Below are 24,674 nucleotides of genomic sequence, written 5' to 3'. Positions count from 1 at the left end.
TGTCGAATGCTGCTACGAACTGTTGATGGTCGAATACGTGTTTGGAGGCAACGTAACACACGTTTTGCACCAAGGAACACCCAGAAGACCTTAGCATGTGGCGGGGGGTCTGTCATGATATGGGGTTGTGTTTCCTTCGGCTGCAAACTTCCGCTGGTGAAAATTCGTGGAAACCTGAATGGCCAACAATACGAAGATGCCGTTCTTCGTCCAGTGGTAGTCCCTCATTTTGACAACCATCCTTTTCAGACAAGACCTGTTTACATGGACGACAATGCTAGACCACACAGATCTCGGGCAGTTTTGGCTTATTTGCGCCAAGAAGCTATTGCCACTCTTCCTTGGCCGGCCTGTAGTCGGTTTACATATACGGCTTATAACAATCGTACATCTCGTTATAATAGTCATCATTAAGTGCAAAAAGTAACAGCTCACAAATATGGTGGGTGGCGCTTAACCTTTGTGCATGTGTATACATAAATATCATATCTTCGTGAACCAAACGACGGACTTTCTTTAAAGCGATATCATTCACGACTACAAGGCTGTCTACCATTTGTGCATATATATAAGTATTATATCTTCGTGAACCAAACAACAGGAGTTTCTTTAAAGCGACATCACACAGCACTACAATGCTGTCTACCATTTCTGCGCCTCAAACTTTCCATCGAAATCGGCAAGTTTCTCAAGTATGAACTTGTTTACCCTGATTTAAGTTTCCAGTGTCATCCATTAGGAATATGGATTCCGCAGCATCTACCGAGTAACATCAATTTACAGTAGTCCCAAACAGTCTGTAAAAATAGTCCCAAAGCGTACTCAGTGACATTCCTTAATATGGGTCAAACCACTTCAAACCACTTCAAATTGTTTCTTTAAAACCTCATGTATGCAAAACCTTCAATTTGTTTTCAAAGTGCACCGAAACATCAATGTATACATCAAACATTCGGCGTATCCCCTTTAATTACTGGACCCTTAATCCCACGCACTATCTATACATGACACATCTTACGTATGCATTTACGTGGGTCACTGACCGTGCACAACATGGTGTTATTCCTCTACCAACAAAACATGACTGACATGGTCAGTCAGGGAGACGGCCCAAATCATCAACAGAAGCAGACGGTTTGTACGGCTTGTCGTGACGTCGGCCAAGAACACCGCCTCACCACCTACGTCGACGAAGAAGAATCGCCGTCCGGCTTTCTGTCAATGTGTTAGTGACAGAGCGAGTCTCCGCCCATGGAATATTGGCCACTCTTTCCCGATGTGCGTTCTGTCACGTGATTTATATCATCGTGTACCTTTTCGACCTGTTTCAACCTGCAGCAGCAAACATAGTTGCTGTCTTCTTAAACTTCATCCCTGAGTTTTGAGACCTGTGAAGATCCGGGTTAGAATAGGTCTTCAGCAACCCATGCTTGCCGTTAAAGGCGACTATGCTTGTCGTAAGAGGCGACTAACGGGATCGGGTGGTCAGGCTCGCTGACTCGGTTGAAGCATGCCATCGATCCCAATTGCGTGGATCGATGCTCATGATGTGAATCACTTGATTGTCTGGACCAGACTCGTTTATTTTCAGACCGCCGTCATATAGATGGAATATTGCTGAGTGCAGCGTAAAACAACAAACCAACCCTGAGTTTTGTCTTCGTCCCCACGAGCTACCATCAGAGAGCAAACAAGTGCTCTTTGATATGGGAAATAAACCATTTCATGTAACCATAACTCACGACCATCGAAAGTCGTCTTGGTATAGATCACTTGTATGGCATGTAGATATACTGATGTGTATTTCACAACCATGTATCAACACTCATATGAGTATCATGACATCAACACAGTTCTTCTGTCATCAAATAATATGCAATCATTTATTATAAAGTGAAAACATTACAAATACAAAACAAATACTAAACACTGGAGTGAAAATATGTTATTATTATATGGCAATGAGGAGACTAACGTCTAAGTGGCCTAAATAGTTCATACAATGGACATTCAGATTCACAATCAAAATAATGTATATTCGGAAACATTACTTTCACATCATGAACAAACATGGGGAACTGCCTGATCTCCAACATGCCTGGGCAAATGCTTGCGACTGCACATACTATTCCATTAATATCGGAAGTCAGATATTCATTGTGTGAAAGCAAAATTCCACTGGCAAGGATATATATATATATATACACATATATACAGTCATGGTATCCGGAACTAGTATGGCTCAGAATGGAAGTAATTCAGTATACCCTGGCCGGCAAGCCTCAATAGAGGACAACACTGGCAGTCACAGTGGATTCGCTAGGTGTGAAATATTGTTGATGTTGAGTTTCTCTGGCAAACATGTATCAACACTGCGATTGGGTTGCCACTGGTAATGTGACTAAATATATAATTTGGACAGATTCTTTTAGCCTCTGTTCGTGTCAAATGTTCTCCAAACCGTGGCAGTGAATCATAATAATGTCATATGTTATGTCAAGAGGAGATCACAACAAAGCTGTTATTGCTTAAATCAATACAACACTGCATCAATATATGGACAGTCGGTGAATGCATCATTGCAACACTGCATCAATACATGGACAGCCACTGTAAACATCATTGCAACACTGCATCAATATATGGACAGTCGGTGTATGAATCAATACAACACTGCATAATACATGGACAGCCAGTGTATACATCAATACAACACCGCGTCAATACATGGACAGCCAGTGTATACATCAATACAACACCGCGTCAATACATGGACAGCCAGTGTATACATCAATACAACACAGCTGTTTTCTTGTCCTGGTCATACATGAACAGTGGTGCCTGAGTTTCATCCCCGCTGTCTGTGAACAGGTCTGAAGAGTGTATACTCGCCCCATCAGACTCCGGATCAGGAGCATTCTCAATAAACTCATCAATGTCTGTGTCTGCATTTCTCTGTGGCATGCTATCAGTTGGACCACCCACATGGAGCTGTAAACGGGCCGAGCTCACATAGGTCGGCACATCACATGAGGCGGCATTATCTTCTACCACATTGCTTTGTGACAGTAAACGATCGGTTGCTAATGGTGTCATATTGGTTACATTAAGTGGCTGTGGTACCAATACGCCATCTTCGATAGGTCCTTCCTTCACAGCAAGTGCCACATGTTCAATAAGCTCCGGAGTTGTGTTTATTGCATCTTCTGCATTGGATTCTCCTTCCATAGCAGTTGTAATTAAGGTGTCCTTTCTCCTATGTTCTCCCGAGGATTCTAGTGAGTCATACTCTTTAAGTGTTGTTTCCTCCACGCCCTGGTGTGCAAGGTCGCCGTGTCTATAACCATATGCTGGTTCCCCCACCAACAAAGGATCATTGGAATCTCGTACAAGAGGACTCTGAGAGGATTCTATGATAACATCAGTAGTCTCAGTTGCCTCGGATGGAAGGACCGAAAGGTCCCACTGTGAATTGGGAACATTCTCATCTCCTGATATAATGTACTGTTGACAAGGATTGGCAAGGGTTGGATTAGTACACAACTGCTGATGGCCAGATGGGGAGGTATCTGAGCGCGATGATGGTTGGACTAACTCCTGAAAATGCTGTACATCCAGAGTCACACTGTTTGCAGAATATGTGTCCCTGTGAATAGACAATATTTTAATTCAGACGCGGCATCAATTAAATCTATTCGATTCGTATGATCTCGTGACCCACTGGCATTTTAACCACTCACCAATTCCGGTCACGATTTGTATCACCAGACGTTCCCTCAAACTGTAAAACTGCATGCGTTGGTTGGAGGATGAAATTATCCAGAACATCCGAATTTTCGGTACTGCTAGACATGTCATAGGCTATACCAGAGTCTGAAAAAATGGCAATAGATATGTTTAAGCGAAGCTAATCTTCGGGTGAAACCCAAAATATAAAGAATGTGTGAATATGAATATCATCTATCATATTTGCCTTAACTCATATTCTTTGAAAACTTCCCGTTTATGGGCATATTGTATATACAGAAACCATCGTCCATACTTTGTTCTCTATAAAGGAAGGTAATAAAACCGATGCGATCAGTGAGCGTTATCAGTAGTCTTTTCCTGTGTATACGGCATTGGCGTCAGGAGAATGTACATGTATTTGTGACGGGTGCCACCGGTGGGGAAGGATACGCTCACCTGGTATCCTCACTATTTCATAGCGATTCATAAACACATGCTCATGATATAGTCGGACTTGAACAATCGACTATGCTTATAATAGAGAATTCTATTTAATATGGAAACGGTTATGTCGCTTTAATTTATCAAAGCAGAAGCAGCATGCATGTATGAATTCTAGGTTCCTTCTCCAAGTAAACATATAATCTGTAGCAGTACCTCCCCATTAAGTGTACATTCGTCTTATTCCTGTTTCTAGTGTGTAAATGGCAGATGTGATTTAGTAGTGAGAAAAAAGAAGGCGAGACAATAAATTTGATTTGGAGCCGACTACTGATGTAATGTGCATCCCACGCAGAACGTTAAAGTCTAACCTGCATTGGCAGCCGAAGTATAGACGTCAGCGTTGTCATAGATTCTAATGTCCGGGAGAATCTCGATCTGCCAAAATATTGGACGCAAACAGTATATATATATATATATGTATATATATGAATACAAGAAAACCATGATGCAGTAAACCAAATTGTCGGAACTGTCCCATAGGAAATGCTTGAAAAAGCTTAAGGCTGTTGAAAATGGAACTTGTCTGCCACAAAACATCGTTTGTTGCAAGATGTCATGTTGGCTCATAGTTCTAATTAAAAATGTATCTGGTTTTCTATTCCAGTCAATCCCCTCCTCCCCCTTCCCTCACCGAATGTCAAATGGCCGGTCCCTAATCTAGAGCAATTTCCTCGGCTCGAAACTCGAAACGTTAGAACTTACACATGGGCTAAACATAATAGCTGATCTCGTGTAAGTTTTCGTAACTACTAATTTACCCGATAGTTACACATTACTACCAATCTGAACATAATGAACATAATACCTCTCCTAGTGGTGGGGGTTTCACACGACTGATGCCACGTTCATCGCCACGATGTGCCTCGACAAGTCTGGGAAAATGATACATTATGAATATATGATAGAAAGATAGAAATGCCGTGTCTTCCCTTCGCTAGAATAAATCATATCACTTGATGCTAATATCATATCTTCCCTTCGCTTTAATGCATCATATCACTTGATGCTAATGTCATACATTCCCTTCGCTATAATACATTCTATCACTTGATGCTAATGTCATATATTCCCTTCGCTATAATACATTCTATCACTTGATGCTAATGCCAGGTCTTCCCTTCGCTATAATACATTATATCACTTGATGCTAATGTCATATCTTCCCTTCGCTATAATACATCATATCACTTGATGCTAATGTCATATATTCCCTTCGCTATAATACATTCTATCACGTGATGCTAATGTCATATATTCCCTTCGCTATAATACATTCTATCACTTGATGCTAATGTCATATCTTCCCTTCGCTATAATACATTCTATCACTTGATGCTAATGCCATGTCTTCTCTTCGCTATAATACATTCTATCACTTGATGCTAATGTCATATCTTCCCTTCGCTATAATACATCATATCACTTGATGCTGATGTCATATATTCCCTTCGCTATAATACATTCTATCACTTGATGCTAATGTCATATATTCCCTTCGCTATAATACATTCTATCACTTGATGCTAATGCCATGTCTTCCCTTCGCTATGATACAATATATCACTTGATGCTAATGTCATATCTTCCCTTCGCTATAAAACATCGCACCACTTGGTGGCAGCAGAGGCTCTCACGCCCTCGTCCTAACAAACGGTGGTATCAGTGATAATAATAGGGGATAGTTGGGAAAATGTATCTTTGCCAGAGAGCAAATTGTCTGGAGATAAATATGTTCATCTATTCTTGCGCACATTACACATCTACGAAGTTTCTTACGTTGTATTATATCTGCCAGCCTCCGGAAGCCACGTTGTTTTAACTAATTCTACATCGCTGTCTGTTGATATCCCGTCACCATAGCCCCACAAATAGCCAGTGTTTGTAAAAGTGTATAATCCCCTGCCCGCTGTGCTGGCTCCCCGACGTCTGGGTTTGTCTCTGTACAGACCCCTGAAACAGACCATTTCCCAGTCATCAACGTGGGTAAGTAACATTTATACAAAACCAAATCAACATTGGTCAATATATAGTATACGTTATTACTGAAGTGTTGAAGATGGCACTGTTTCATAAAGATACAATAGAATTGCACATTATGTATAACTTTACATGCATAGGGACTTTCCGTGGTCATCAGCTAGTCATTCGCAATGTTGCGTCGTTAACGCTGTGCAACTGTATACACTACACTATGTCTATTGAGTGCCCAGATGAGTACACCCTTCTTACTGTGGCGAAGCATCTAAAATGCATCCAAACACATTGCACACTGACATAATTTATGATTGATATATTTTCCGCATCAAGTCCGTGATGTTTGGCACTACTTAGCCTTTGATCTCGCGTAGATCTAGAGAATATTGCGGCATATTAAACGTTCAGTACATCAATTATAACGGAAATCTGATCAGGACAACCGTCCTCGCCGCAGTAACCTGAACTCCTGTATTGGAGCAAGTAATTCCCTGGACTGACAGAGAGTCGTTCGAACCGTCTCCTTCCCTAACAACACTAATGCAAGAGTTAACATACCTCAACTCCAATAGCCCGCATGACATGTCTCAGCCGCCTGTCGGGCTACTCATAGTATAAAGATAGTTCTTGAATACAGATGCTTATAACTTGATTATATTTGTGTTTTTGATGTATTGAACATCTTATCTATTCTTACTCATCTCAGAGAAAGCTGCGCACATTGACAGAAGACATGCGCATGGTCGAATCAACAAATACAAATGTCTTCATGGGGCCATACGTTTAATGCACGCTTTTTTTCAAAGCTGAATAAAATCATATTCAGGTGCGAATTAATTTCTTGAGAAATAACTAACTAACTAACTGTATTTGAGACTTGAGAAAGTTGTTTTGTTTTCCTAGTCGTAATACACATTCCATATTATATAACCAAATAGACACGGGTAAATATACCAAACATGCAAGAAATCAAATACTACAGGTCATGTGATATATGTATATGATTATAAAAAGCTTCAGCAAATACTGGCTCTTACATATACATATTGGAATTATACATACATACATCCCCTACATGTATGTTTATACATATTATCTTTCTGGGTTTTATAACCGGGGCGAACCGGCATTTGAACCAACAATCGTAGGTTTCTGGTGTGCCCAAGGGGCGCAACTCTACATAGCGAACTGTAGAGCCTGTGACGATTCAGCCGACCTTCAGAGACCAACTTCACAGACTAACTTTACAGGCTTTTGATGCAATGATCGGAAGATATTGTATCTGAAACTTTTATAAGGCATAATGCATTCCAGTACCGTGCTATGATAACTTCAGCTGTTACTATATATATAATTAACATATTTAACCACGTGTCTGTTTATATGTTTAAGTATATATCATTGCAGCATCACGTGTCTGTTTATGTTCATACGTGTATATCATTGCAGCACTACGTGGCTGTTTACATGTGTACGTGTCTATCAAATTACACACAGTAACCACCGAATCACTAAAGCAAACTACAGTTCGAGATCAACAGAAGCTATATACAGAAGTAACATACATGTGTTTCATCAAATCACCAACCTCATTATCCCTCTGTAGTCCACTGTCATGCTTTCGAAACCACCAGATACAATACAGATAGATAGACAGATGTGTAGGCAGATAGATAAATAGACAGATAGACAGATAGACAGATAGATAGATAGATGGCCTCTGCACCGCCACCAAGACATGTCGTCACAGTATATTGTTACAGGAGACATCGCACCAGTCTACGCTATCTCAAGTTGTTATTCATAGTTCATTTCAAATGCGAATCGTGCGGGACGAACAGGAGCACTGACTGATTACTTTCCAGACGTTTCGTAACACTTAAGTAGATGTGTATTAATAGAGGTGATATGTTTTTGAATAAATAGTAAAACAAATCGAATGTTACCAAGAAGAATCAAACGCTGAATTACAAAACTGACTATCGAATACGATATGCTTTCACTATGTTTTTAACAAGTAAAGCCTCTACTAACAATCACTACTTCGTACATGTAGTTTACGCATGTGATATAATTTCAGTGTTGCGATTTTCGTCCTTGCTCCAAACGTTGCCACATTATGAATCCACTGACTCATATTTTGCGTCAAAAACTTGATGCTTGTCACAAATATTGTCCTATATCATATGTGCCTTCACCATCCCAGGCCATTAGCTGTGTAGGGTCATGTTCACATAAGAAGCAAGGTCACAATGACAGCAAGCACAAACAACTAGGATGGAACACGGAGCGTGAAGACTATACACATTGAGCCATGGCCAAGCTAAGAATATGCATGTTTCGCTAAAAGACATAAGTGCATGTCGCCGTGCAGACACTTCAATGTGTGTAAGTGCACATCGCCATGTAGTCACTTCAGTGTCAGTAAGTGCACATCGCCATGTAGACACTTCAGTGTCAGTAAGTGCACATCGCCATGTAGTCACTTCAGTGTCAGTAAGTGCACATCGCCATGTAGACACTTCAGTGTCAGTAAGTGCACATCGCCATGTAGTCACTTCAGTGTCAGTAAGTGCACATCGCCATGTAGTCACTTCAGTGTCAGTAAGTGCACATCGCCATGTAGTCACTTCAGTGTCAGTAAGTGCACATCGCCATGTAGTCACTTCAGTGTCAGTAAGTGCACATCGCCATGTAGTCACTTCAGTGTCAGTAAGTGCACATCGCCATGTAGACACTTCAGTGAGTGTAAGTATACATCGCCATGTAGACACTTCAGTGTCAGTAAGTGCACATCGCCATGTAGTCACTTCAGTGTCAGTAAGTGCACATCGCCATGTAGACACTTCAGTGAGTGTAAGTATACATCGCCATGTAGACACTTCAGTGTCAGTAAGTGCACATCGCCATGTAGTCACTTCAGTGTCAGTAAGTGCACATCGCCATGTAGACACTTCAGTGAGTGTAAGTATACATCGCCATGTAGACACTTCAGTGAGAGTAAGTATACATCGCCATGTAGACACTTCAGTGAGTGTAAGTACACATCGCCATGTAGACACTTCAGTGAGTGTAAGTACACATCGCCATGTAGACACTTCAGTGAGTGTAAGTATACATCGCCATGTAGACACTTCAGTGAACGTAAGTATACATCGCCATGTAGACACTTCAGTGAACGTAAGTATACATCGCCATGTAGACACTTCAGTGAACGTAAGTATACATCGCCATGTAGACACTTCAGTGAGTGTAAGTATACATCGCCATGTAGACACTTCAGTGAGTGTAAGTACACATCGCCATGTAGACACTTCAGTGAACGTAAGTATACATCGCCATGTAGACACTTCAGTGAACGTAAGTATACATCGCCATGTAGGCACTTCAGTGAGTGTAAGTATACATCGCCATGTAGACACTTCAGTGAACGTAAGTATACATCGCCATGTAGACACTTCAGTGAACGTAAGTATACATTGCCATGTAGAAACTTCAGTGAACGTAAGTACACATCGCCATGTAGACACTTCAGTGAGTGTAAGTACACATCGCCATGTAGACACTTCAGTGAGAGTAAGTATACATCGCCATGTAGACACTTCAGTGAACGTAAGTATACATCGCCATGTAGACACTTCAGTGAGTGTAAGTATACATCGCCATGTAGACACTTCAGTGAACGTAAGTATACATCGCCATGTAGACACTTCAGTGAGTGTAAGTATACATCCCCATGTAGACACTTCAGTGAGTGTAAGTATACATCGCCATGTAGACACTTCAGTGAGTGTAAGTATACATCGCCATGTAGACACTTCAGTGAACGTAAGTATATATCGCCATGTAGAAACTTCAGTGAGTGTAAGTATACATCGCCATGTAGACACTTCAGTGAGTGTAAGTATACATCGCCATGTAGACACTTCAGTGAACGTAAGTATACATCGCCATGTAGAAACTTCAGTGAGTGTAAGTATACATCGCCATGTAGACACTTCAGTGAGTGTAAGTATACATCGCAATGTAGACACTTCAGTGAGAGTAAGTATACATCGCCATGTAGACACTTCAGTGAACGTAAGTATACATCGCCATGTAGACACTTCAGTGAACGTAAGTATACATCGCCATGTAGAAACTTCAGTGAGTGTAAGTATACATCCCCATGTAGACACTTCAGTGAGTGTAAGTATACATCGCCATGTAGACACTTCAGTGAGTGTAAGTATACATCGCCATGTAGACACTTCAGTGAACGTAAGTATATATCGCCATGTAGAAACTTCAGTGAGTGTAAGTATACATCGCCATGTAGACACTTCAGTGAGTGTAAGTATACATCGCCATGTAGACACTTCAGTGAACGTAAGTATACATCGCCATGTAGAAACTTCAGTGAGTGTAAGTATACATCGCCATGTAGACACTTCAGTGAGTGTAAGTATACATCGCCATGTAGAAACTTCAGTGAACGTAAGTATACATCGCCATGTAGACACTTCAGTGAGTGTAAGTACACATCGCCATGTAGAAACTTCAGTGAGTGTAAGTACACATCGCCATGTAGACACTTCAGTGAGTGTAAGTATAAATCGCCATGTAGGCACTTCAATGAGTGTAAGTATACATCGCCATGTAGACACTTCAATGAGTGTAAGTATACATCGCCATGTAGACACTTCAGTGAGTGTAAGTACACATCGCCATGTAGACACTTCAATGAGTGTAAGTATACATCGCCATGTAGGCACTTCAATGAGTGTAAGTATACATCGCCATGTAGACACTTCAGTGAGTGTAAGTATACATCGCCATGTAGACACTTCAGTGAGTGTAAGTATAAATCGCCATGTAGGCACTTCAATGAGTGTAAGTATACATCGCCATGTAGACACTTCAGTGAGTGTTAGTACACATCGCCTTGTAGACACTTCAATGAGTGTAAGTATACATCGCCATGTAGACACTTCAGTGAGTGTAAGTACACATCGCCATGTAGACACTTCAGTGAGTGTAAGTATAAATCGCCATGTAGACACTTCAGTGAGTGTAAGTATAAATCGCCATGTAGACACTTCAGTGAGTGTAAGTACACATCGCCATGTAGACACTTCAGTGAGTGTAAGTACACATCGCCATGTACACACTTCAGTGAGTGTAAGTATAAATCGCCATGTAGACACTTCAGTAAATGTAGGTACACATCGCAATGTAGACACTTCATTGAGTGTAAGTGCACATCGCCATGTAGACACTTTAGTAAACGGGGCGGTCGGGTATCCTGGTGGTTAAAGCGTTCGCTCGTCACGCTGAAGACCCGGGTTCGATTCCCGACATGGGCACAATGTGTGAAACCCATTTCTGGTGTCCCCCGTCGTGATATTGCTGGAATATTGCTAAAAGGGGCGTAAAACCATACTCACTCACTCACTCACTCACTTCAGTAAACGTAAGTATACATCGCCATGTAGACACTTCAGTGAACGTAAGTATACATCGCCATGGAGATACTTCAATGAGTGTTAGTGCACATCGCCATGTAGACATTTCAGTGAGTGTAAGTGCACATCGTCATGTAGACACTTCAGTGAGTGTAAGTATACATCGCCATGTAGACACTTCAGTGAGTGAAAGTATACATCGCCATAAAGACACTTTAGTGAACGTAAGTATATATCGCCATGTAGACACTTCAGTGAACGTAAGTATACATCGCCATGTAGACACTTCAGTGGACGTGAGTATACATCGCCATGTAGACACTTCAGTGAGTGTAAGTACACATCGCCATGTAGAAACTTCAGTGAGTGTAAGTACACATCGCCATGTAGACACTTCAGTGAGTGTAAGTATAAATCGCCATGTAGGCACTTCAATGAGTGTAAGTATACATCGCCATGTAGACACTTCAATGAGTGTAAGTATACATCGCCATGTAGACACTTCAGTGAGTGTAAGTACACATCGCCATGTAGACACTTCAATGAGTGTAAGTATACATCGCCATGTAGACACTTCAGTGAGTGTAAGTATACATCGCCATGTAGACACTTCAGTGAGTGTAAGTATAAATCGCCATGTAGGCACTTCAATGAGTGTAAGTATAAATCGCCATGTAGACACTTCAGTGAGTGTAAGTATAAATCGCCATGTAGACACTTCAGTGAGTGTAAGTACACATCGCCATGTAGACACTTCAGTGAGTGTAAGTACACATCGCCATGTACACACTTCAGTGAGTGTAAGTATAAATCGCCATGTAGACACTTCAGTAAATGTAGGTACACATCGCAATGTAGACACTTCATTGAGTGTAAGTGCACATCGCCATGTAGACACTTTAGTAAACGGGGCGGTCGGGTATCCTGGTGGTTAAAGCGTTCGCTCGTCACGCAGAAGACCCGGGTTCGATTCCCGACATGGGCACAATGTGTGAAACCCATTTCTGGTGTCCCCCGTCGTGATATTGCTGGAATATTGCTAAAAGGGGCGTAAAACCATACTCACTCACTCACTCACTCACTTCAGTAAACGTAAGTATACATCGCCATGTAGACACTTCAGTGAACGTAAGTATACATCGCCATGGAGATACTTCAATGAGTGTTAGTGCACATCGCCATGTAGACATTTCAGTGAGTGTAAGTGCACATCGTCATGTAGACACTTCAGTGAGTGTAAGTATACATCGCCATGTAGACACTTCAGTGGACGTGAGTATACATCGCCATGTAGACACTTCAGTGAACGTAAGTATACATCGCCATGTAGACACTTCAGTGGACGTGAGTATACATCGCCATGTAGACACTTCAGTGAGTGTAAGTACACATCGCCATGTAGAAACTTCAGTGAGTGTAAGTACACATCGCCATGTAGACACTTCAGTGAGTGTAAGTATACATCGCCATAAAGACACTTTAGTGAACGTAAGTATACATCGCCATGTAGACACTTCAGTGAACGTAAGTATACATCGCCATGTAGACACTTCAGTGGACGTGAGTATACATCGCCATGTAGAAACTTCAGTGAGTGTAAGTACACATCGCCATGTAGACACTTCAATGAGTGTAAGTATAAATCGCCATGTAGGCACTTCAATGAGTGTAAGTATACATCGCCATGTAGACACTTCAATGAGTGTAAGTATACATCGCCATGTAGACACTTCAGTGAGTGTAAGTACACATCGCCATGTAGACACTTCAATGAGTGTAAGTATACATCGCCATGTAGACACTTCAGTGAGTGTAAGTATACATCGCCATGTAGACACTTCAGTGAGTGTAAGTATAAATCGCCATGTAGGCACTTCAATGAGTGTAAGTATACATCGCCATGTAGACACTTCAGTGAGTGAAAGTACACATCACCTTGTAGACACTTCAATGAGTGTAAGTATACATCGCCATGTAGACACTTCAGTGAGTGTAAGTACACATCGCCATGTAGACACTTCAGTGAGTGTAAGTATAAATCGCCATGTAGACACTTCAGTGAGTGTAAGTATAAATCGCCATGTAGACACTTCAGTGAGTGTAAGTACACATCGCCATGTAGACACTTCAGTGAGTGTAAGTACACATCGCCATGTACACACTTCAGTGAGTGTAAATATAAATCGCCATGTAGACACTTCAGTAAATGTAGGTACACATCGCAATGTAGACACTTCATTGAGTGTAAGTGCACATCGCCATGTAGACACTTTAGTGAGTGTAAGTACACATCGCCATGTAGACACTTCAGTAAATGGGGCGGTCGGGTATCCTGGTGGTTAAAGCGTTCGCTCGTCACGCTGAAGACCCGGGTTCGATTCCCGACATGCGCACAATGTGTGAAACCCATTTCTGGTGTCCCCCGTCGTGATATTGCTGGAATATTGCTAAAAGCGGCGTAAAACCATACTCACTCACTCACTCACTCACTTCAGTAAACGTAAGTATACATCGCCATGTAGACACTTCAGTGAAAGTAAGTATACATCGCCATGGAGATACTTCAATGAGTGTTAGTGCACATCGCCATGTAGACATTTCAGTGAGTGTAAGTGCACATCGTCATGTAGACACTTCAGTGAGTGTAAGTATACATCGCCATGTAGACACTTCAGTGAGTGAAAGTATACATCGCCATGTAGACACTTCAGTGGACGTGAGTATACATCGCCATGTAGACACTTCAGTGAACGTAAGTATACATTGCCATGTAGACACTTCAGTGAGTGTAAGTATACATCGCCATGTAGACACTTCAGTGAGTGTAAGTGCACATCGCCATGTAGACACTTCAATGAGTGTTAGTGCACATCGTCATGTAGACACTTCAGTGAGTGAAAGGGAACATCGCCATGTAGACACTTCAATCAGTGTAAGCGGACATCACCATGTAGACACTTCAATGAGTGTAAGTACACATCACCATGTAGACACTTCAATCAGTGTAAGTGGACATCACCATATAGACACTTCAATGAGTGTAAGTGGACATCACTATGTAGACACTTCAATGAGTGTAAGTGCACATCACCATGTAGACACTTCAATGAGTGTAAGTTCACATCGCCATGTAGACACTTCAATCACCGTAAGTGGACATCGCGATATAGACACTTCAATCAGTGTAAATGCACATCGCCATGTAGACACTTCAGTGAACGTAAGTATACATCGCCATGGAGACACCTCAATGAGTGTTAGTGCACATCGCCATGTAGACACTTCAGTGAGTGTAAGTGCACATCGCCATGTAGTGACTTCAATCAGTGTAAGTTCACATCGCCATGTAGACACTTCAATCAGGGTGTAAGTGCACGTCGCAATGTAGACACTTAAATGAGTGTAAGTATACATCGCCATGTAGACACTTCAGTGAGTGAAAGTGCACATCGCCATGTAGACACTTCAGAGAGTGAAGGTGCACATCGCCATGTAGACACTTCATTGAGTGTAAGTGCACATCGCCATGCAGACACTTCAATGAGTGTAAGTGCACATCGTCATGTAGACACTTCAATCAGTGTAAGTGCACATCGCCATGTAGACACTTCAATCAGTGTAATTGGACATCACCATGTAGACACTTCAACGAGTGTAAGTGCACATCACCATGTAGACACTTCAGTGAGTGTAATTGGACATCACCATGTAGACACTTCAACGAGTGTAAGTGGACATCACTATGTAGACACGTCAATGAGTGTAAGTGCACATCACCATGTAGACACTTCAGTGAGTGTAAGTACACATCGCTATGTAGACACTTCAATGACTGTAAGTGCATATCGCCATGTAGACACTTCAATCAGTGTAAATGCACATCGTCATGTAGACACTTAAGTGAATGTAAGTATACCTCGCCGTGGAGACACTTCAATGAGTGTTAGTGCACATCGCCATGTAGACACTTCAGTGAGTGTAAGTGAACATCGCAATGTAGTCACTTCAATCAGTGTAAGTGCACATCGCCATGTAGACACTTCAGTGAGTGTAAGTGAACATCGCAATGTAGTCACTTCAATCAGTGTAAGTGCACATCGCCATGTAGACACTTCAGTGAGTGTAAGTGCATATCGCCATGTAGACACTTCAGTGAGTGAAAGTGCACATCGCCATGTAGACACTTCAATCAGGGTGTAAGTGTACATCGCTATGTAGACACCTCAATCAGTGTAAGTGCACATCGCCATGTAGACACTTCAATCAGGGTGTAAGTGTACATCGCCATGTAGACACCTCAATCAGTGTAAGTGCACATCGCCATGTAGACACTTCAGTGAGTGTAAGTGAACATCGCAATGTAGTCACTTCAATCAGTGTAAGTGCACATCGCCATGTAGACACTTCAGTGAGTGTAAGTGAACATCGCAATGTAGTCACTTCAATCAGTGTAAGTGCACATCGCCATGTAGACACTTCAATCAGGGTGTAAGTGTACATCGCCATGTAGACACCTCAATCAGTGTAAGTGCACATCGCCATGTAGACACTTCAGTGAGTGAAAGTGCACATCGCCATGTAGACACTTCAGTGAGTGAAAGTGTACATCGCCATGTAGACACTTCAGTGAGTGAAAGTGCACATCGCCATGTAGACACTTCAGTGAGTGAAAGTGCACATCGCCATGTAGACACTTCAGTGAGTGAAAGTGTACATCGCCATGTAGACACTTCAGTGAGTGAAAGTGCACATCGCTATGTAGACACTTCAGTGAGTGAAAGTGTACATCGCCATGTAGACACTTCAGTGAGTGAAAGTGCACATCGCCATGTAGACACTTCAGAGAGTGAAGGTGCACATCGCCATGTAGACACTTCATTGAGTGTAAGTGCACATCGCCATGCAGACACTTCAATCAGTGTAAGTGCACATCGTCATGTAGACACTTCAATCAGTGTAAGTGCACATCGCCATGTAGACACTTCAATCAGTGTAAGTGCACATCACCATGTAGACACTTCAATGAGTGTAATTGGACATCACCATGTAGACACTTCATTGAGTGTAAGTGCACATCGCAATGCAGACACTTCAATCAGTGTAAGTGCACATCGTCATGTAGACACTTCAATCAGTGTAAGTTCACATCGCCATGTAGACACTTCAACGAGTGTAAGTACACATCACCATGTAGACACTTCAATGAGTGTAAGTGGACATTACCATATAGACACTTCAATGAGTGTAAGTGGACATCACTATGTAGACGCGTCAATGAGTGTAAGTGCACATCACCATGTAGACACTTCAGTGAGTGTAAGTACACATCGCTATGTAGACACTTCAATGACTGTAAGTGCATATCGCCATGTAGACACTTCAATCAGTGTAAATGCACATCGTCATGTAGACACTTAATTGAATGTAAGTATACCTCGCCGTGGAGACACTTCAATGAGTGTTAGTGCACATCGCCATGTAGACACTTGAGTGAGTGTAAGTGCACATCGCAATGTAGTCACTTCAATCAGTGTAAGTGCACATCGCCATGTAGACACTTCAGTGAGTGTAAGTGCATATCGCCATGTAGACACTTCAGTGAGTGAAAGTGCACATCGCCATGTAGACACTTCAATCAGGGTGTAAGTGTACATCGCTATGTAGACACCTCAATCAGTGTAAGTGCACATCGCCATGTAGACACTTCAGTGAGTGAAAGTGCACATCGCCATGTAGACACTTCAGTGAGTGAAAGTGTACATCGCCATGTAGACACTTCAGTGAGTGAAAGTGCACATCGCCATGTAGACACTTCAGTGAGTGAAAGTGCACATCGCCATGTAGACACTTCAGTGAGTGAAAGTGTACATCGCCATGTAGACACTTCAGTGAGTGAAAGTGCACATCGCTATGTAGACACTTCAGTGAGTGAAAGTGTACATCGCCATGTAGACACTTCAGTGAGTGAAAGTGCACATCGCCATGTAGACACTTCAGAGAGTGAAGGTGCACATCGCCATGTAGACACTTCATTGAGTGTAAGTGCACATCGCCATGCAGACACTTCAATGAGTGTAAGTGCACATCGTCATGTAGACACTTCAATCAGTGTAAGTGCACATCGCCATGTAGACACTTCAATCAGTGTAAGTGCACATCACCATGTAGACACTTCAATGAGTGTAATTGGACATCACCATGTAGACACCTCAATCAGTGTAAGTGGACATCACTATGTAGACACGTCAATGAGTGTAAGTGGACATCACTATCTAGACACGTCAATGAGTGTAAGTGCACATCACCATGTAGACACTTCAGTGAGTGTAAGTACACATCGCTATGTAGACACTTCAATGACTGTAAGTGCATATCGCCATGTAGACACTTCAATCAGTGTAAATGCACATCGTCATGTAGACACTTAATTGAATGTAAGTATACCTCGCCGTGGAGACACTTCAATGAGTGTTAGTGCACATCGCCATGTAGACACTTCAGTGAGTGTAAGTACACATCGCCATGTAGACACTTCAGTGAGTGTAAGTGCACATCGCAATGTAGTCACTTCAATCAGTGTAAGTGCACATCGCCATGTAGACACTTCAGTGAGTGTAAGTGCATATCGCCATGTAGACACTTCAGTGAGTGTAAGTGCACATCGCCATGTAGACACTTCAATCAGGGTGTAAGTGTACATCGCCATGTAGACACCTCAATCAGTGTAAGTGCACATCGCCATGTAGACACTTCAGTGAGTGAAAGTATACATCGCCATGTAGACACTTCAGTGATTGAAAGTGTACATCGCCATGTAGACACTTCAGTGAGTGAAAGTGCACATCGCCATGTAGACACTTCAGTGAGTGAAAGTGTACATCGCCATGTAGACACTTCAGTGAGTGAAAGTGCACATAGCTATGTAGACACTTCAGTGAGTGAAAGTGTACATCGCCATGTAGACACTTCAGTGAGTGAAAGTGCACATCGCCATGTAGACACCTCAATCAGTGTAAGTGTACATCGCCATGTAGACACTTCAGTGAGTGAAAGTGCACATCGCCATGTAGACACTTCAATCAGTGTGAGTGCACATCGCCATGTAGACACTTCAATCAGTGTAAGTGCACATCGCCATGTAGACACTTCAGTGTGTGAAAGTGTACATCGCCATGTAGACACTTCAATCAGTGTAAGTGCACATCGCCATGTAGACACTTCAGTGTGTGAAAGTGTACATCGCCATGTAGACACTTCAATCAGTGTAAGTGCACATCGCCATGTAGACACTTCAGTGTGTGAAAGTGTATATCGCCATGTAGACACTTCAATCAGTGTAAGTGCACATCGCCATGTAGACACTTCAGTGTGTGAAAGTGCACATCGCCATGTAGACACTTCAATCAGTGTAAGTGCACATCGCCATGTAGACACTTCAGTGTGTGAAAGTGTACATCGCCATGTAGACACTTCAATCAGTGTAAGTGCACATCGCCATGTAGACACTTCAGTGTGTGAAAGTGCACATCGCCATGTAGACACTTCAATCAGTGTAAGTGCACATCGCCATGTAGACACTTCAGTGAGTGTAAGTGCACATCGCCATGTAGACACTTCAGTGAGTGTAAGTATACATCGCCATGTAGACACTTCAGTGAGTGTAAGTATACATCGCCATGTAGACACTTCAGTGAGTGTAAGTGCACATCGCCATGTAGACACTTCAGTGAGTGTAAGTGCATATCGCCATGTAGACACTTCAGTGAGTGTAAGTGCACATCGCCATGTAGACACTTCAGTGAGTGTAAGTGCACATCGCCATGTAGACACTTCAATGAGTGTAAGTATGCATCACCATGTAGACACTTCAGTGAGTGTAAGTATACATCGCCATGTAGACACTTCAGTGAGTGTAAGTATACATCGCCATGTAGACACTTCAGTGAGTGTAAGTGCACATCGCCATGTAGACACTTCAATGAGTGTAAGTGTACATCGCCATGTAGACACTTCAGTGTGTGAAAGTGCACATCGCCATGTAGACACTTCAATCAGTGTAAGTGCACATCGCCATGTAGACACTTCAGTGAGTGCAAGTGCATATCGCCATGTAGACACTTCAGTGAGTGTAAGTACACATCGCCATGTAGACACTTCAGTGAGTGTAAGTACACATCGCCATGTAGACACTTCAGTGAGTGTAAGTACACATCGCCATGTAGACACTTCAGTGAACGTAAGTATACATCGCCATGTAGACACTTCAGTGAGTGTAAGTGCACATCGCCATGTAGACACTTCAGTGAGTGAAAGTGCACATCGCCATGTAGACACTTCAGTGAGTGTAAGTATACATCGCCATGTAGACACTTCAGTGAGTGTAAGTGCATATCGCCATGTAGACACTTCAGTGAGTGTAAGTACACATCGCCATGTAGACACTTCAGTGAGTGTAAGTATACATCGCCATGTAGACACTTCAGTGAGTGTAAGTGCACATCGCCATGTAGACACTTCAGTGAGTGTAAGTACACATCGCCATGTAGACACTTCAGTGAGTGTAAGTGCACATCGCCATGTAGACACTTCAGTGAGTGTAAGTACACATCGCCTTGTAGACACTTCAATGACTGTAAGTGCATATCGCCATGTAGACACTTCAGTGAGTGTAAGTGCACATCGCCATGTAGACACTTCAGTGAGTGTAAGTACACATCGCCTTGTAGACACTTCAATGACTGTAAGTGCACATCGCCATGTAGACACTTCAGTGAGTGTAAGTACACATCGCCATGTAGACACTTCAGTGAGTGTAAGTGCACATCGCCATGTAGACACTTCAGTGAGTGTAAGTACACATCGCCTTGTAGACACTTCAATGACTGTAAGTGCATATCGCCATGTAGACACTTCAGTGAGTGTAAGTACACATCACCATGTAGACACTTCAGTGAGTGTAAGTATACATCGCCATGTAGACACTTCAATGACTGTAAGTGCATATCGCCATGTAGACACTTCAGTGAGTGGCAGTACACATCGCTATGTAGACACTTCAATCAGTGTAAGTGCACATCGCCATGTAGACAATTTAGTGAGTGTAAGTGCACATCTCCATGAAGACAATTCATTGAGTGTAAGTGCACATCGCCATGCAGATACTTCAATGACTGTAAGTGCACATCGCCATGTAGACACTTCAGTGAGTGAAAGTGCACATCGCCATGTAGACACTTCAATCAGTGTAAGTGAACATCGCTATGTAGACAATTTAGTGAGTAAAAGTACACATCGCGTTGTAGACAATTTAGTGAGTGTAAGTGCACATCGCCATGTAGACACTTCAGTGAGTGTAAGTATACATCGCCATGTAGACACTTCAGTGAGTGTAAGTACACATCACCATGTAGACACTTCAGTGAGTGTAAGTATACATCGCCATGTAGACACTTCAATGACTGTAAGTGCATATCGCCATGTAGACACTTCAGTGAGTGGCAGTACACATCGCTATGTAGACACTTCAATCAGTGTAAGTGCACATCGCCATGTAGACAATTTAGTGAGTGTAAGTGCACATCTCCATGAAGACAATTCATTGAGTGTAAGTGCACATCGCCATGCAGATACTTCAATGACTGTAAGTGCACATCGCCATGTAGACACTTCAGTGAGTGAAAGTGCACATCGCCATGTAGACACTTCAATCAGTGTAAGTGAACATCGCTATGTAGACAATTTAGTGAGTAAAAGTACACATCGCGTTGTAGACAATTTAGTGAGTGTAAGTACACATCGCCATGTAGACACTTCAGTGAGTGTAAGTGCACATCGCCATGTAGACACTTCAATCAGTGTAAGTTCACATCGTCATGTAGACACTTCAATCAGTGTAAGTGAACATCGCTATGTAGACAATTTAGCGAGTAAAAGTACACATCGCGATGTAGACAATTTAGTGAGTGTAAGTGCACATCTCCATGAAGACAATTCATTGAGTGTAAGTGAACATCGCCATGTAGACACTTCAATGACTGTAAGTGGACATCGCCATGTAGACACTTCAATGAGTGTAAGTGCACATCGCCATGTAGACACTTCAATGAGTGTAAGTTCACATCGCCATGTAGACACTTCAATCAGTGAAAGTGCACATCACCATGTAGACACTTCAATCAGTGTAAGTTCACATCGCCATGTAGACACTTCAATCAGTGTAAGTTCACATCGCCATGTAGACACTTCAATCAGTGAAAGTGCACATCGCCATGTAGACACTTCAATGAGTGAAAGTGCATATCGCCATGTAGACACTTCAATCATTTTTAGTTCACATCCCCATGTAGAAACTTCAATCAGTGTAAGTGCACATCGCCATGTAGACACTTCAATCAGTGTAAGTACACATTGCCATGGAGACACTTCAATCAGTGTAAGTGCATATCGCTATGTAGACACTTCAGTGAGTGAAAGTGCACATCGCCATGTAGACACTTCAATCAGGGTGTAAGTGCACTTCGCCATGTAGACACCTCAATCAGTGTAAGTGTACATCGCCATGTAGACACTTCAGTGAGTGAAAGTGCACATCGCCATGTAGACACTTCAATCAGTGTAAGTGCACATCGCCATGTAGACACCCCAATCAGTGTAAGTGTACATCGCCATGTAGACACTTCAGTGAGTGTAAGTATACATCGCCATGTAGACACTTCAGTGAGTGTAAGTGCACATCGCCATGTAGACACTTCAGTGAGTGTAAGTATACATCACCATGTAGACACTTCAGTGAGTGTAAGTACACATCGCCATGTAGACACTTCAGTGAGTGTAAGTGCACATCGCCATGTAGACACTTCAGTGAACGTAAGTATACATCGCCATGTAGACACTTCAGTGAGTGTAAGTGCACATCACCATGTAGACACTTCAGTGAACGTAAGTATACATCGCCATGTAGACACTTCAGTGAGTGTAAGTATACATCGCCATGTAGACACTTCAATCAGTGTAAGTGTACATCGCCATGTAGACACTTCAGTGAGTGTAAGTACACATCGCCTTGTAGACACTTCAATGAGTGTAAGTGCACATCACCATGTAGACACTTCAATCAGTGTAAGTGTACATCGCCATGTAGACACTTCAGTGAACGTAAGTATACATCGCCATGTAGACACTTCAGTGAGTGTAAGTGCACATCACCATGTAGACACTTCAGTGAACGTAAGTATACATCGCCATGTAGACACTTCAGTGAGTGTAAGTATACATCGCCATGTAGACACTTCAGTGAGTGTAAGTATACATCGCCATGTAGACACTTCAGTGAGTGTAGGTATACATCGCCATGTAGACACTTCAATCAGTGTAAGTGTACATCGCCATGTAGACAGTTCAGTGAGTGTAAGTGTACATCGCCATGTAGACACTTCAATCAGTGTAAGTATACATCGCCATGTAGACACTTCAGTGAACGTAAGTATACATCGACATGTAGACACTTCAGTGAGTGTAAGTGCACATCGCCATGTAGACACTTCAGTGAACGTAAGTATACATCGCCATGTAGACACTTCAGTGAGTGTAAGTGCACATCACCATGTAGACACTTCAGTGAACGTAAGTATACATCGCCATGTAGACACTTCAGTGAGTGTAAGTGCACATCACCATGTAGACACTTCAGTGAACGTAAGTATACATCGCCATGTAGACACTTCAGTGAGTGTAAGTATACATCGCCATGTAGACACTTCAGTGAGTGTAAGTATACATCGCCATGTAGACACTTCAGTGAGTGTAAGTATACATCGCCATGTAGACACTTCAATCAGTGTAAGTGTACATCGCCATGTAGACAGTTCAGTGAGTGTAAGTGTACATCGCCATGTAGACACTTCAATCAGTGTAAGTATACATCGCCATGTAGACACTTCAGTGAACGTAAGTATACATCGACATGTAGACACTTCAGTGAGTGTAAGTGCACATCGCCATGTAGACACTTCAGTGAACGTAAGTATACATCGCCATGTAGACACTTCAGTGAGTGTAAGTGCACATCACCATGTAGACACTTCAGTGAACGTAAGTATACATCGCCATGTAGACACTTCAGTGAGTGTAAGTATACATCGCCATGTAGACACTTCAGTGAGTGTAAGTATACATCGCCATGTAGACACTTCAGTGAGTGTAGGTATACATCGCCATGTAGACACTTCAATCAGTGTAAGTGTACATCGCCATGTAGACACTTCAGTGAGTGTAAGTACACATCGCCTTGTAGACACTTCAATGAGTGTAAGTGCACATCGCCATGTAGACACTTCAGTTAGTGTAAGTATACATCGCCATGTAGACACTTCAGTGAGTGTAAGTATACATCGCCATGTAGACACTTCAGTGAGTGTAAGTACACATCGCCATGTAGACACTTGAATGAGTGTAAGTACACATCGCCTTGTAGACACTTCAGTGAGTGTAAGTGCACATCGCCATGTAGACACTTCAGTAAGTGTAAGTACACAACGCCATGTAGACACTTCAGTGAGTGTAAGTACACATCGCCATGTAGACACTTCAATGAGTGTAAGTATACATCGCCATGTAGACACTTCAGTGAGTGTAAGTATACATCGCCATGTAGACACTTCAATGAGTGTAAGTATACATCGCCATGTAGACACTTCAATGAGTGTAAGTATACATCGCCTTGTAGACACTTCAATGAGTTTAAGTATACATCGCCATGTAGACACTTCAATAAGTGTAAGTGCACATCGCCTTGTAGACACTTCAATGAGTGTAAGTGCACATCGCCATGTAGACACTTCAGTGAGTGTAAGTGCACATCGCCATGTAGACACTTCAATCAGGGTGTAAGTGCACATCGCCATGTAGACACTTCAGTGAGTGTAAGTACACATCGCCATGTAGACACTTGAATGAGTGTAAGTACACATCGCCATGTAGACACTTCAGTGAGTGTAAGTATACATCGCCATGTAGACACTTCAG

General features: G+C 42.3%; 1 protein-coding gene across 3 annotated transcripts in view; it reads right to left on the bottom strand.

The window, feature by feature from the left end:
* Positions 1–1,856: 1,856 nt before the first annotated feature.
* Positions 1,857–24,674, bottom strand: part of LOC124123571 (Down syndrome cell adhesion molecule homolog) — a 147,967-nt gene continuing 125,149 nt past the window's right edge. For 2 of the 3 annotated variants that reach the window (XM_046486772.2, XM_046486773.2), the window contains 5 exons: positions 6,010–6,183; positions 5,039–5,105; positions 4,542–4,608; positions 3,741–3,873; positions 1,857–3,646 (listed from right to left, as the gene is read on the bottom strand). In XM_046486772.2, the coding sequence (XP_046342728.1) occupies positions 2,791–3,646; positions 3,741–3,873; positions 4,542–4,608; positions 5,039–5,105; positions 6,010–6,183 (1,297 nt within the window). In that variant the 3' untranslated portion in view covers positions 1,857–2,790. The remainder of the gene's footprint in view (positions 3,647–3,740; positions 3,874–4,541; positions 4,609–5,038; positions 5,106–6,009; positions 6,184–24,674) is intronic. The other variant, XM_048398304.1, reaches the window with a different exon arrangement.

Source organism: Haliotis rufescens, unplaced genomic scaffold (assembly GCF_023055435.1).
Source record: "Haliotis rufescens isolate VD_foot unplaced genomic scaffold, xgHalRufe1.0.p SCAF_18, whole genome shotgun sequence".
Lineage (NCBI taxonomy): Eukaryota > Metazoa > Mollusca > Gastropoda > Lepetellida > Haliotidae > Haliotis > Haliotis rufescens.
The sequence above is the reverse complement of the archived record's forward strand: the minus strand, read 5'-3'. Positions and strand labels throughout refer to the sequence as shown.